This window comes from Trichogramma pretiosum, unplaced genomic scaffold, assembly GCF_000599845.2.
Source record: "Trichogramma pretiosum strain Unisexual culture from Peru unplaced genomic scaffold, Tpre_2.0 scaffold53, whole genome shotgun sequence".
Lineage (NCBI taxonomy): Eukaryota > Metazoa > Arthropoda > Insecta > Hymenoptera > Trichogrammatidae > Trichogramma > Trichogramma pretiosum.
Genome location: NW_019641626.1, coordinates 93,430 through 107,492, shown reverse-complemented (window position 1 = coordinate 107,492; position 14,063 = coordinate 93,430). Strand labels below are relative to the sequence as shown.

Here is a 14,063-nt window from a genome sequence, read left to right as displayed (position 1 = left end):
TAAAATACACATACGCACGCAGGACACGTACACACTCTCGATACTGCGTGTATGCGTGTAATGTACGTTGCTATTACGATATAAATTCGATACGCAGATGAACGTAACAGCGACGTATTTAATGGTCTCTCGCCGTGTGGCCGTCTCTGTGTCTCTACGTCTGCGTATGTGACGCTCTCTCTCTGCGTCAGCATCCGAGCTAGATTGATGTATGTTTGATGACGACGAGCTTGCACACGATCGCGCGTGCATCTGTACAGGCACTATACGGGCGAATTTATTACCTTTAATATGCCCCCGGTACTCAACGCGCTCGCGTGTACCCGCACGCGCGTACAATGTTAACTGCTACACGCCGTTACACGTATACGTATCGATGTAAAGCTCGACCGATCGACGAATGCGAAGGGTGGTCAGCGGCAGCAGCAGCTGTGAGTGAGCTTTTTACCGCGCGAGATCAGTGCGTGCGCACACAGATTGTGGTCGAAGCTTATGCAACCCTTTTTTTCCTTCTTCTTCTTCTTCTTCTTCGATCATCCTCTCTTTTAACGAGAATAATATAACGCTTTATCGCGGGCAAATCGTGCCGTGCCCATGAGCCAAAAAAAAAATTCGCAAGCTCTTGTACATGCATCGATGATACAAAAACGACGCGAGGGCCCGTAAAAAAAAAAAATAATCCGGGTCGTAATGTACGCATGAAGCACGCGACGTCGACGACGCGGGCTCGTTCACTTCTGCTCTTGATACTTGTTTTTTCGCCCTACCTCCTCCGTCGTATATTATGCATTAATATTTTATCCATGCGCGCGTGGTTGTTTTAATATACGACGATATATATATATACACAGACACTCGGGCTCTCGTTCGGTCGCTCGAGAGCTTTCCTCGTATATTGCGTATCGCGCACATTATGCAGATTATAAATGAAAATCGTAATTCTCGCCTCATCGATCCTTGGCAGGTCGAGCTTGCGCGTGGCGCACATATATACATAGGATACACGAACGCTCTAGTTGCAGCGCGTATTATAAATGCGCATCTGTATATAATCGAAAAGTTTTAATTCGCGCGATTAATGCGCGCACGGCGCGGCGTTGTGTATTATAAACGCGGTACGACACGCGGACACACAGACAAACACGCAGAAAGCAGCATCTTCCGCTTATATGCATACGTATATAATACACACCTATACAGGGAAAATAGTGCGCGCTGTGTGCACACACTGCGCGCGGAGATGTACATCGGTCCGTGGCCATGTTGCAGTACGTATGCACATGTATATCGTGCTATATATGTATGCGGAGCTTTGCATTGCAGCCTCTGCCTGCCTGGCTGCCTGAATCTATATTGCTTCGCGCTTGTATATAATGCGTACTATACCATAGACAATGCACATATCTGCCGCTGCTGTTGCTCGGCGATGCGATGCGCCTAGACGTTATATTTCAGCGCGCGAGCAATTCCGCGCGAGGCATGAGAGAGAGAGAGAGAGAGAGAGAAGAGGGTGAGCATGTATATACGAGGCTGAATATAACAGTCTACGGAAATCACGTATATATTATATATGGAAAGCCTCGGTTATCTCGAGTTCTGGCCTCTCTCCCTCTCTCTCTCGCCGACCCTCTGTATATTATGCGCGCTGCGCGCGAGCGATGCAAAAGTTTGTGCTTCGGCGATATTGTATACGCTCTAACGAGGCTACCATAATGCGAAAGGGAACTTGGCGTTTGGTTATTATTGAGCTCTCGCGAAAAGTAAATAACTCCGGCTAAGTACGGTATTTTGCGCGCGGCGCAAGCCTCGTCTGTATACGTGTTTTCGAAGTGAAACTTTCTCGTATATACGTGTAGGGCGTACGAAGAGAGATCGCTGCAAATTCAATTTAACAGAAAAAAGTAAGAATCAATGGCGAGCTGAGGCAAAACGGCTGTCAGAAGTTAAATATCAAAAAATTAAACAAAGCCATACATTTTTTGAATTAATTCAGTTTAAATTTATAGCTTTAATCAAATTACTTCTGGGGATTTGCTTATATCTAGTATCGGTACGCATCAAAAATGAACCTTTGGGATATTTTTTCTTTTTGTTTGAATTTTATGTTTCATGCTTTTAAATTAATTTACTTGGACTTTAATTTTTTGTAAAATTTTATAATTTTAATTTTACCAAGTGTTTATTGATCTAAAAAATGAGTAAGTTTTTTGTAGAAATATGTAAGTATTAATATTTCAGAATCCATTTTTTACCGCAACGAAATTTATCGTATTAAAAGTAACATATTTAATTACGAACTTTTTCATTTAATGAATATATGAAACATTTTAAACTCACTAGAGCAGAACAATTATTCGATTTGTATAAATGCAAATCATTCTCATACATCGGTGCTGAATCTTTAATGCTGCGATTTAAAGTTTGCAAAAAGTTTTAAGCAGAATAAATGTACAGTTGTTTGATCGGCAAGATCACGACCAGAAAATTTTTTTGAGAAGGAGTCAAATTAAAAAATTATCTAGTTCGTACTATTTTTTGGTTTCTTTGGGTGCGCAGTCATGTCTTAATTAGTTCAATAAGTTAAATATTTCAATATTCAAGACCAACTTTGTCGACTAATAATGTTTATTATCTTGCATCAGGCTAGAATGACTCTCATTTTACTGGTATTTATGGTACTAATACATGATTTTATATGTATAATTATAAAGGCAAAAAATATGATCATATGTTATGCGAATAACACACTTTTATTTTCCAATTTCATGTTTCCATAAATGTTATTAAGACACATTAGAATATGCACATACAGTAAGCCCACATGTTATTAATGGTGCATAAATAAAACTAAAATTATATTTACAATAACTGTAAAAATTATCAATTTTCTATTTTTACGTTCGTTAAATTGAGTTTATACATAAAAAATATGTATTTACATTATTAAAACTTTTCAATCCATTATTTTTAAAAATTAAATATCATTTTCTAACTTATGTCCCTAACTTTGATACATAGTCTATTTGACTTTTCGTTTCCTAGCACTAATAATATACAAATGACGAACAAAGAAGGTTATTCATCCGCACTGTTTTTAATTGGTTTGACGCCGTTTTTCCGCAGACTCTGCATCAACTTTGTATGGCCCATAGCGGTTTTCTATCTAACTTGTCTACGGCATCTACCTGCATCCTCTGATTTAAATTGTTGTTTATTCTTAAGAATACATTTACCAATCCGTCTTTTTGCCTCTTAGGCAAATAGTGTGCAAAGGAGTCAATCCCCTGGTCTTGGCCAAATTCGCCATCGGATCCGCACCTCTTGTCTACGGCATCTACCTGCATCCTCTGGTTTAAATTTTTGTTTATTCTGTAGAATACATTCACCAATCCGTCTTTTTGCCTCTTAGGCAAATAGTGTGCAAAGGAGTCAATCTCCTGGTCTTGGCCAAATTGGCCATCGGATCCGCACCTCTTCCTAGGAGTATTCCATAGAGTCTTACACAATGGTGTATTACCCTCATCGTCCTGGGCATTGACCTGCAGCGGCTGATTTTTTTCGTCGCTGGTCTCGACTAACATCGTCGCCCAGCTTAGCACCTCGCTCGAGATTTTGCCATCGCACTGATATTGGCTAATACGTTGCAGAGGAGTCTGTTTCTTCTTGTTGGCCAAATGTGGATCCGCGCCGTTCTTCAGAAGAAATTCGACTACGTCCTTCACGCCAGACTGCACCGTGCCACGCAGGACTAGGGCTTGAAAGAGGATATACTCCACAGCGTAGTGTAGCGGTGTATTGCCCAATTCGTCCTGAGCATTGATTCGTATTTGATGTGCGCCGAGCGTGAAAAACTCATGGATTGAGAATCCGCCGAAGAAATAATTCTTGCACGCGGTGTGGAGAGGAGTCAATCCTTCGGCATTGGCTATACCAGGATCAGAACCGTTTCTCATCAGCCATCTGACCAAGTGTGGACATTTTTTTTCCAGCGCGAAGTGCAGCGGCGTGTCACCGGACTTCTCCTGAGCATTGACCTGCAGCGGATGATATTCGTTGTGACAGTAAGCCTCGAACAACGTAAACGTAAACATAACGTCGTCGGGTTTCATGCAAAGAAAGTGCAGAGGAGTGAATTTCTCTCGATTGGCTATATTTGGATTCGCACCACTGCTCAGCAGTACTTCGACTGTGCTCGACATGCAGTTGTTCAGGGCCTCGTGCAGAGGTGTATTGCCCCGCTTGTCTTGAGCATTGACAAGCACCTTCTTGCCGACATCGTGGCAGGTTTTAAATAAAATCCTCACCAAGTTCGCCAACTCCAATTTTTTTTCATCGTCCGCGATCAAGTTGCGACGATTTTTACAGATGAGGTGCAGAAGAGTCTCTTTGTTCTGGTTGGCCAAATTCGGATCCGCGCCTCGATTCAGAAGAAATACGAGTGCGTCCTTGAAGCGTCGATAGTCGCCGAGCCGGTTGCTGAGAAGGGCGTCAACGAGCGAGTCCAGAGTATGGTGTAGCGGCGTTTTGCCCGACTTATCCGGAGCATTGACGTGCCGTGCCTCGTGTATCGCGCTGAGCTTGGAAAACTCATCGATCGAGACCGTGCCAAAGTAACCGTTCTTGCATGCGATCTGCAGAGGAGTCGATCCCTCGGCATTGGCCACGTAAGGATCGAAACCCAATTTCAGCAGGTTTACGACCATTTTTTCATTCTTCTTGTCGAAAGCCACGTGCAGCGGCGTGTTGCCAAACTTGTCCCGAACATCGACTCGTACTCGATTCTGGCCGATGAGTTCGAAAAACTTATCGATCGCGTGTCCGCCGAAGTAATCGCTCTCGCACGCGATGTGCAGAGGAGTCAATCCCTCGGCGTTGACTACACAAGGATCGGAACCTACTTTCAGCAGTAATTCGACTGTGCTCGACAAGCCGTTGTTCAGGGCCTCGTGCAGAGGTGTATTACCAAGCTGGTCTTGAGCATTAACGAGCACGTTCTTGCCGACGTCGTGGCAGGTTTTAAATAAAATCCTCACCAAGTTCGCAACCTTCAATTTTTTTTTAATGTCCGCGGTGTAGTTGCGACGATCTTTACAGATGAGGTGCAGAAGAGTCTCTTTATTCTCGTTAACCAAATTTGGATTGCCGCCATATCTCAGTATGGTTTCGAACGTCTTGTTGTTGCTCCAGAGCATAGCCAAGAGCAGTGGCGTATTAAGCGACTTATCCCTGGCGTTGACCCTCACCTTCGAGTTGATCTTGTCGCAGGTACGCAAAAACACCTCCGCCAAGTCATCGTCGACTCGTCTCATGCCGATGATGTGCAGAGGAGTCATTCCTTTTGCATTGGCTGCATTTGGATTGGCGCCTTTTGTCAGCAGCAGTTCCGTGATCTTCTTGTGACCCCAGGCCACGGCGGCGTGAAGCGGTGTTTTATCGTTTTCTTCGAGCGCGATGCAATTCGGATCCTGGCCGTTCTCGAGGAAGCGCTTCACTACCTCGTAATTTCCCGACTTGCAGGCCGCGTGCAAGTGCGTAAAGCCGGACTCGTCGGTGTAATTCACGTCGAACCTGTCGTATATTTGGAACAGAGAATCGACGATCTTGAGGTAATCGCGCACCGCGTCTGCATTTTCACATTCGTCGCAAGGCCATAGATAAAAAGAAGAAGCCGCATGATGCACCGGCGTGGTACCGTGTGACCATGGCTTGCCGTATTTGTCACGGTCGGGCTCGTCCTTGTAGCCGGTCCTGATCGCCCAGTCGATGATCGGAGCTTTTCTACGCAAAGATTTGCGCGAGTTCTTCACATCCATTGTAAGAAGCCAGTCAATTTCTACGCGACTAAAAATGTCTCGCAGTTCAGGTAGTTGGCCCTCGCGAGATGGAATATACTTGCAAAGTCCATTGTAAAGATCATCTCTCTCTTTTTCGTTCCTCCAATCGATATTTTTTCGTAACATCAATTTTTCAAAATTGGCATCGTCGTTTGACACGTGGACTTTCTTGCTCACCATTGTTACGCACATAGTCAAATTGAATCGCGAATGATTCGGATGCTTTCGCTCTTTACAGGAACATAGCGTGTACTGAATGAAACAAGACTCGCTACGGAGCTCTGTCCTTTCAAATTTCTGATTCTCGAGATAGGGAGAGTCAAGCAATAATGTAAACATGTGTGGCACAAAACAACGAGATTTGACAATTTGGAAGAAAATCACGTGAATACAGAAGTTATTGACAGATTTAAAACTCGTAATTAGTTTCTTTAAAAGCCTTCTATGATTGTTTTAAAATTTTATTCCTTTTTCTAATATCTTCTAGGATATGAGTATCGAGTTTAAAGGATACAGGCATAGAGTTTTCAGTGTATCGAACGTACAACGTCATGATTCATTTGTCCGCTTTATTCGTCGGCGCAACGTAGATGGCTTGCCAATGTAGCGATGTTATTGTCGTCGGGCTCCAAAAATCCAAAAGTGAACCAAAAGTCAACGAACGTATAATACGTCAAAAAACCGCGGCCTACACAATGGCAAAGAGCTTACACTCGAAAATGTTATCAACCCTATTTTTGTATTGAATTACTAATTATGCTAGACATTGTCCTATTAATGTAAACATGAAAAATTATACTTTAAAAGTGGTAAAGGTGGTAATATTACGAATTTTGTTTTGTATGGTAACGAGATTTATCGTATTTCTATGGTATCATATTCGATCTCGAGCTTTTTGATGCCGCCAACAGATGGAGTATTGTAATCCCACAAGTGGCAGAACAAACTTTCGACTAGTTATATAAATATCGAACATTAGCATTTTCAACATGTGGAGTTGTAGTTTGACTCTATATTTGTAATTGTAATCGTACGGACGAATTCATCATCGAGTTACATTACAGAACGATCGTAAGACTTCGGTAAAGCTCCTTTCTCTCGTTTCCAAACGAACTACCGCACGCGTTTAGACTATACGCAATGTTATACGGCGTGTATAGCAACGAAAACAACGACAACAACATCCATGCCGAACGGCTCGCTCTCGCATTGAATTTGAATGAGCTCGATCGCCGCAGCACGTGAAGTGCCGCTGTATATCGCGCGTGCATTTATACTGCATTTATGCGAGAATTAAGGCCTCGGCGTGTATAATACATCTGTGTACAGCGAATACCCAATATATAGCACTGTACAATATACAAAAGGACGACTTGCGAGCGAGCGGTCGTTTGCATGTTTCGGAGGTGGGAGACATAACGCGCGCAACAGCAGCAGCCCATCGTTGTGATATAATACAACGAAGCCGAGCTAGATCGGGGAGTGGTTGAATGAATGCAATACGTTTCTTGGAGTGTAGTGCGCCGCGATCGTGTAGTCGCTGGTAATAATAACGTAAAGCTCTCTCGGTGAGCTCGAGCTCGCGCCGGTGACAGCAGCTCGCCCGGATCACGAGGTAATTATTGTTATTATTATTATTATTAGTTAGAACTTTGTATGTACGAGCATATCCTGGATAGTTCGAGCGCAGCAAGGATATATCTTCCTGTGTAATAATTTGGTCCGCTATACTTATACATACAGCGCCGCGAGCTATAATGCAATTTTATACTAATTACAAACAAAACGACGTCGCGCATAAATGCGCGCGATTACGACGCGCTTGAGAAAATCTCCTTGCTGTATATAGCTCTGCAGTACACTTGCATGAGGATAGCGTCACTCGCGTGCAACGGCGCAAGGATGGAAGGATGCACTGCACAGTGCGCGCATTGTACATCATGCACATAATAGACTCTCGGAGGATTAGCGGTGGGATCAGTGGGAGCTCTTCCGAGCTTGCAGCTGACTCGTTGTAGTTGCTTCAGAGCAGCAGCTGTAATACGTAAGATATCGTGTTTCGTCGATACGCAAGTGGCAGTTAAATTGCACGAGCTAAATTTCATTTAGCGTGTACTACTGTTGTTCAGATCATCTGTATAACGCGCAGACACCTCTGTAGTCTGTGCGCTGTCTGTTATACGAGTTCTTAAAAGCTGTTCCGCTTCTCTCGCTATGTATAACGCCTCTTTCAGCGTCGAAATAAAGAGAGAACACGATAGCCGTGCCGCACACAGACGTACGCGAGATTTGATTGTTTCGGGCAGCGACCGTGAATGTATATACAGACACACACAAAGAGATCGAGTAACGGATAAAAATGAACAATAAAAAAAAAATGGGCTGCGTTTATATGCAACGCATTCTCCTATTGTTCGATAAGCCAGACTCACATGCACACATACACAGGCGTGCGTGTAATACGCCCAGATTTTGTATATTTTCTCGAGCTTGCGGCCGGCTGCTGCGATACGTTGATTTCTTTTTTTCTGCCCCTCTTTCTTTTTCAATTTTTTCCTTTTTCTATAATTTTTACATTCTCGCGTTGCTATGTAAAAAAATTTCCCTCCGATGCGGATAAAGGCTTTTTCGTTCGTACATATATATAAGTTTTTTACGTACATACGTAGACAGCTTTACCTAGATATGTTTTTGGCCTCTTTTCTTTCGATATTACAAGTTTGCGCGCGTATCAGGAGCATATATCCATCTTTTACAAGCTAGCGCATATATATAGGTACACGTGCTCTACGACGCGCAGCGTTAATTTTTATCCGCGGAAACGCGTGTTTTTTAGCTTCCATTTTACGACGACGGCGAGAAACAATTTCACAGTCGCATCGCGTGGCCGATTATACCGCCGTAGCAGTATATAGGCACGGCCGAGTACAAAAGTAAAAAGGATTCTATACCTATATGCACGAGGTAGAGTAGAAGCAGCAGCAGCAGCACATTCATCATCGGTGCGCTTTGGCTCGGCGCGGAGCTTTCCACGGGCGCGCGCCGAGAGTAATCGGTTTATGCGATCGGTGGATGAGTCTAGGGGGTACTCTACATACGTATACTTATAGATATAGGTAGAGTGAACTCGAGTTTTAATCCATTCTTGACTCGAATATAAGCGACGACGAGGAGGAGAACGACGAACGAAAGCTCGAACGATTGATTTTATATTTAGTACACGTACACTATATACATATAACGAAGGCGATCGTTGGATATATTAAGGACGAATATCTCGCAACAGAGCAGCGTACGTATAGTACGCCACGCTGTACTTAAAAAGCCCATCTCGACGGACGCGTCGACTCTCTTGTTCATTTATTTTATTCCTTCCTTCTTTTGTCTTTTTTTTTCGTTGCGTTTTTTTTTGTGCTCCTAACGGGACGGGATAATAGTCTCTTTCTCTTTTTATATGACTATGTAGGCTGGATACACTTAGCGAGTTGCGAGTTGTTAGTTCGACATCACGGGCACTAAGCCAAATTCTCGCGCTCTCTCGCTCTCGCAAGCGAGGCTCATTTTGTGCACTTCTCTCTCTCTATTTTCTCTCTGTTACTGAACTCCCTCTTTCTCTGCCTATATAGGTGTGTATCTGTGTGTACTTTAAGGGTGAAAGATCTCTCCAACGCGATATATAGTATGAGAGCGAGTTAGTCCCAGCTATACAGCAGTAATATAGCGAACAAATCTTACACTTATTCCCTGCGTTCTAGCGTATATATTCGTCTACCACTGCTGCTGATTCTACTATGGCTTTACTTATGGATGCTGGAGAAGCTGTACGTAAGGGTGGGCTGTGCACATTCCGTTGGATTAAGAGATAGCTGAGTAATGTAAACCGGATCGAGACATGTTCACTTATCTACTGCTGCCGCCGCCGCTGCTGCTGCTGCAGCTCCCGAGAGAAAGACAGGAAGAATCCGACTTTAGGGTTACACACACACACGAGTACGTGCAGTGCTGCACACGTCGCAAGCGCGCGTGAAATCTCCTATTGTTAAATGTATTATACACCTACACCATCGTGTAATTTTATATAAATCGAGATCGAGCTCGGTGCAGCTGCGAGATTTATAAAAAAAAAGAAGACCCTTTTTTTCAAGTACAGCAGCTCTATTCAATGCGCTCTTTATCCGTGCGAGAGAACGCGGCTGGGATAATCGATTATTATCTCGCGCGCGAAGAGCCTCGGTCAATCTGCTTTTTTTTCCACCTCTTTTTTCCTCTTTTTTTTTTTTTTTGCTTACTCGTTTACGTATACACGCTATAGTCGTCGTCGCTGCTGATCGTTTATGCCCCCGCGCGCGCGCGCCAAGCGTCGAAAAAAACGTTTAATTTCCAGTTAATTAATTATGTAGAACGATGCATCCAAAGTATAAAAGCTCGCAGCAGGCGCGCAGCAGCAGTTCAATTATATATTATAATACGCGTAGCAGTAGTAGCAGCAGCTTTGGGCTCGAGAGCTGCCTCGCGCCCCGCGTTGTTAATAAAGCGCTCGCGCGCGGAGCTCGGCTGCGAGCTTTTATGTAAGCACAGGCGCGGCGCAGATCCGCGCGCTGCAACTTTTATACTTCATTCCCGCCGCGCGCGGCCCTATACTACTCCGGTAGGTAGGTAGGTAGGTAGGTAGGTAGGTAGGTAGGTAGGTATAGGTACAGGTACATCAGTGGTACTACTGGCGGTGTCGGCGAAGTTTTATTATCATTAAATACGCGCGTGCATGCGAATGCCACGTACGGCTCTCTGTACGCGCCGCGCGATAATTATATCGAATGACAAACGCGGAGCTTTTTCACTTTTTCAGTTTAACGAGCTGCGAGGTCGACAATAATATTTATTCATGTAATCGCGCAACAAAGAGTCGGAGCAGTAACGTTTTAATGATATTACTGTCAATTAGCGATCATAAGCCATATTACGACTTTTTCTCTTCTTTCTTTACTTCTGTACTCGCGGATTCGAGATATCGATTTAACGATGATTATTATTATTATTATCGATTAAAAAGAGAGCCCTCTTACCTCGGGTTTACAATTGGAAAGGCACATGAGGCCGAGCAGTGGGAGCGCGAGCCACGCGCAGCGATGCGGGCCTCGCATCTTACGCGGCGGCGCGGGGGCGCAAAGCCGGGAGCGACTTTACTCCTCCCCGACGTCGCGGCTCCTTCTCGCTTCCGACGTCGTCACATCTTTGTCATTGGCTCGGCTACTGCTGCTGCTGCTTCTTCTTGCAGTGCTTGCGCTGGTAGTGCTGCTGTAGGTCCTGCTGCTGCTGCAACAAATAGAGAAGAAATAAAAGGTAAAAAATTGCAACAACGGCATAACAACGAGATTGAATGTTGATAAACGAGACGCCGAGCGTAAGCTGATATTTTGAAACATTGGTTCGTTTGTAATGCGCGCCGATCCTGCGCCACTTGTATATTTATCACGCCGAGGATCGACTTTTTTGCGTGCGTGGAGCACGAAAAAATTATTTTATTATTTATGTGGAATATACAGATAGATAGATCGATAGATGTTTTATCAGACCATGGGAAGTACTCTGCCTGGATCGAATGAATAAAAAAGAAGGGAATATACAATGTAATGAGAAAAGAATTAATAAAAAGCATCTAAAAAAATTATCATAATTCTATGTAAGTCATGAAATCGTAAAGTGATGAAAATTAAAAATGTGAATCAAAAACGAATGAATGAGGATAAAAAGGTTTGAATACAGGGCTTCGGTGTTGCTCGATGATAATTGATGAAATATTTCATTACGGAATAAAAACTGTTTTCTTTCAATCTAACCGAAAACCCAAAACTTGGGTACGTACGGAAAATCCTATGGGCATGTTAAGATTTATATACTAACTCACACGTAATTTTGTGTAAGATCTTAGTTTAATTGATAATATTAAGTTTAGGTATTTCAGATCAAACTTACATCAGATTTCAATTATTTTTAAAATATTTCATTTCTTTGTAATGAAATATCTTTATTTACCCAAAAATTATTGTTACTCAGAGGGTATACCGATAATGTTATTTCTCCAATGATGATACATAACGACTTGATGTTGCTTTGTTTACATGTACTCAATTTTCCATATCGTAATTTGTAAATATTATTAAATTTACGTTAGTTGATTTCATGTGTAACGTTACTACAGAAAGATCAATCGATAGTGAACGTTCAAGGCGGAAAGATGGAATCGCGTGATAAATTCAACTATGCTGTCCGGTAATATTTATTTTGCGAGAAAGAAAACGCGAAAATACTAAGTCTTCTTGCATTTGTTTAAGGGTAAAATTGGAACCTGAAGATGAGTTTCCCACCGAAAACAATCATAAGAATTTGGATGAGACAGTCCATACCGAGAATTTTCAATGTCTAAGGTTTCTGCCAGAAAATCCAGTAAGTGTTGAAAATTATTTCTGACTGGCTTTATAAATGCTTCTAATAGAAATTTTCACATAACTTCCAATTCATTACAGGTTCAGATGCTTCAAAAGTACGACGAAAATCATGAAAATGAACTTGACGATCTACAAATCGATTTTGAATGTAAAGACATGAAGCAGAACGTGGATCTATTAGTAGTTAAGAAAACTGAAGATCATTCTCAAAATTATTTGCCGAATTCGATATACAGCGATGATAATCAAACTCAAAACACTATAAAATTAGAAACTGTACAGATGGTAAAGAAAGAAATTTCTGGAGATGAAGCAACAAAATTGAATTTCAAAAGAAAGGGAGTTACCGAAGAGTTGAATGACACATGCAGTACAAGTGGAAAAAAATTTAAGAAAAAAAAGTATCTAAGAGCCCACGTCGATTCAGTGCACAATGGTATTAACTACGCATGTAATACATGTGGAAAGTCATTCAAACAAAGAATTCATCTTAAAATACACGTTGATTCGGTGCACAAGGGTATCACTCATACATGTGATATATGCGAAAAGACGTTCACACAAAAGTGTCATTTAAAATTACACATCAATTCTGTGCACCGTAAAATCACGTACGCATGCGATAAGTGTGATAAGTCATTCTCACAAAAGAGTCATCTCACTATCCACACCAGTTCGATTCATGATGGCGTCACATATATGTGTGATAGTTGCGGAAAAATATTCACACGAAAGAATAATCTCCAAACCCACATCAATTCTGTGCATAAAACTCTAATAACACGTAAAAAATGTGATATATGCGAAAAGACGTTCACACAAAAGGGTCATTTAAAAGTACACATCAATTCTGTGCACCGTAAAATCACGTACGCATGCGATAAGTGTGATAAGTCATTCTCACAAAAGAGTCATAGACCGGGAGCCGGTGACTAAATCATTACATTATCTTATTCACTGCCATATTTTCAAAATCATTACTATTCATCGGGTAAGAAACTTTAGTGGTGGTCCCGCGGTCTGGGGGTGGGGCGTTATTTAAATAATCATTAATAAACATGTCATTTTTCATAGGGTCTATGTCAAATCTTATTCAGCATAAAACCTTATCAGGACTTTAGTTTGAAGTGCACAAGTCATGAAAAACCATTTCTTACACCTACCAAGTGGGGCAATGCTTTTCTTACGGAGACCGGAAAGTGTCAAATTTTTCGAGAGTACTATTCAATCTTATTCACCGTCTAAGTTTTAGCAAATCAAACTTCTGATTGTTAAAAACAAGAAAATCAATTTCTTACGCCCCAGACCCGGGGCTAAGAGCTTCTTACAGTTCGTTGAACATGAGCACTCATCAGCTCTACGGTCTTGGAATAATGCATCTCACGTGATCACTTTTTTTTTTAATATATTTTTGAGTAGAATAGAACATACTTATATATTTATTTATTACAATTTATATATGGGTCAAAATAATACTTTTTTACAAAACCGTGCGCACGTATGTCGCCGATCTTGACGCGCTTTTGGTATGTTATAGTACATGGTAAAAAGGTCCCAAAAAAAAATTTTTAGGCCCCCTCCCCCCTCCTACCCCCCACTTCCGGTATAAACGTCCATTTTCGATCTATATTTTTTCTGAGGACATGAAGCCAGTAAAAAATCTGAAAAAATTCATAAAAATACTTTTCCACAATCCAAACAACCTCGAATTTTTTCAGATTTTTTGAGTGCTTCAGGCCTTCAGATAAAATCATTGAAAATTTCAAAAATCGAGATACGGCGG

General features: G+C 42.0%; 3 protein-coding genes across 3 annotated transcripts in view; 1 reads left to right on the top strand and 2 right to left on the bottom strand.

The window, feature by feature from the left end:
* Positions 1-14,063, bottom strand: part of LOC106651179 — a 49,388-nt gene that overhangs the window by 25,558 nt on the left and 9,767 nt on the right. Inside the window, exon 2 of the mRNA XM_023459051.1 lies at positions 10,898-11,147. Coding sequence (XP_023314819.1) covers positions 10,898-10,924 — 27 coding nt within the window. The 5' untranslated portion in view covers positions 10,925-11,147. The remainder of the gene's footprint in view (positions 1-10,897; positions 11,148-14,063) is intronic.
* On the bottom strand, positions 2,914-6,095 carry LOC111693677 (ankyrin-1-like). The gene is made up of 2 exons (XM_023459058.1): positions 3,472-6,095; positions 2,914-3,318 (listed from the first exon to the last, which is right to left on the bottom strand). Exons 1-2 carry the CDS (start codon positions 6,024-6,026, stop codon positions 3,132-3,134), a joined length of 2,742 nt encoding a protein of 913 aa, XP_023314826.1. The 5' UTR covers positions 6,027-6,095; the 3' UTR covers positions 2,914-3,131.
* On the top strand, positions 12,041-13,525 carry LOC106651172 (zinc finger protein 226-like). The gene is made up of 4 exons (XM_023459050.1): positions 12,041-12,104; positions 12,167-12,278; positions 12,359-13,117; positions 13,355-13,525. The coding sequence occupies exons 1-4, from the start codon at positions 12,070-12,072 to the stop codon at positions 13,523-13,525; spliced, it is 1,077 nt and encodes a 358-aa protein (XP_023314818.1). The 5' UTR covers positions 12,041-12,069.

Bases quoted from the DNA above. Each gene is read 5' to 3' on its own strand.
- LOC106651172 (XM_023459050.1), top strand. From the start codon at position 12,070: ATGGAATCGCGTGATAAATTCAACTATGCTGTCCG. The intron at 12,279-12,358 runs GTAAGTGTTGAA...AATTCATTACAG, and splicing joins GGTTTCTGCCAGAAAATCCA to GTTCAGATGCTTCAAAAGTA. The intron at 13,118-13,354 runs GTACACATCAAT...CATTTTTCATAG, and splicing joins CACAAAAGGGTCATTTAAAA to GGTCTATGTCAAATCTTATT.
- LOC111693677 (XM_023459058.1), bottom strand. From the start codon at position 6,026: ATGTGCGTAACAATGGTGAGCAAGAAAGTCCACGTGTCAAACGACGAT. The intron at 3,319-3,471 runs GTGCGGATCCGA...CGTAGACAAGAG, and splicing joins TGGAATACTCCTAGGAAGAG to GTGCGGATCCGATGGCGAAT.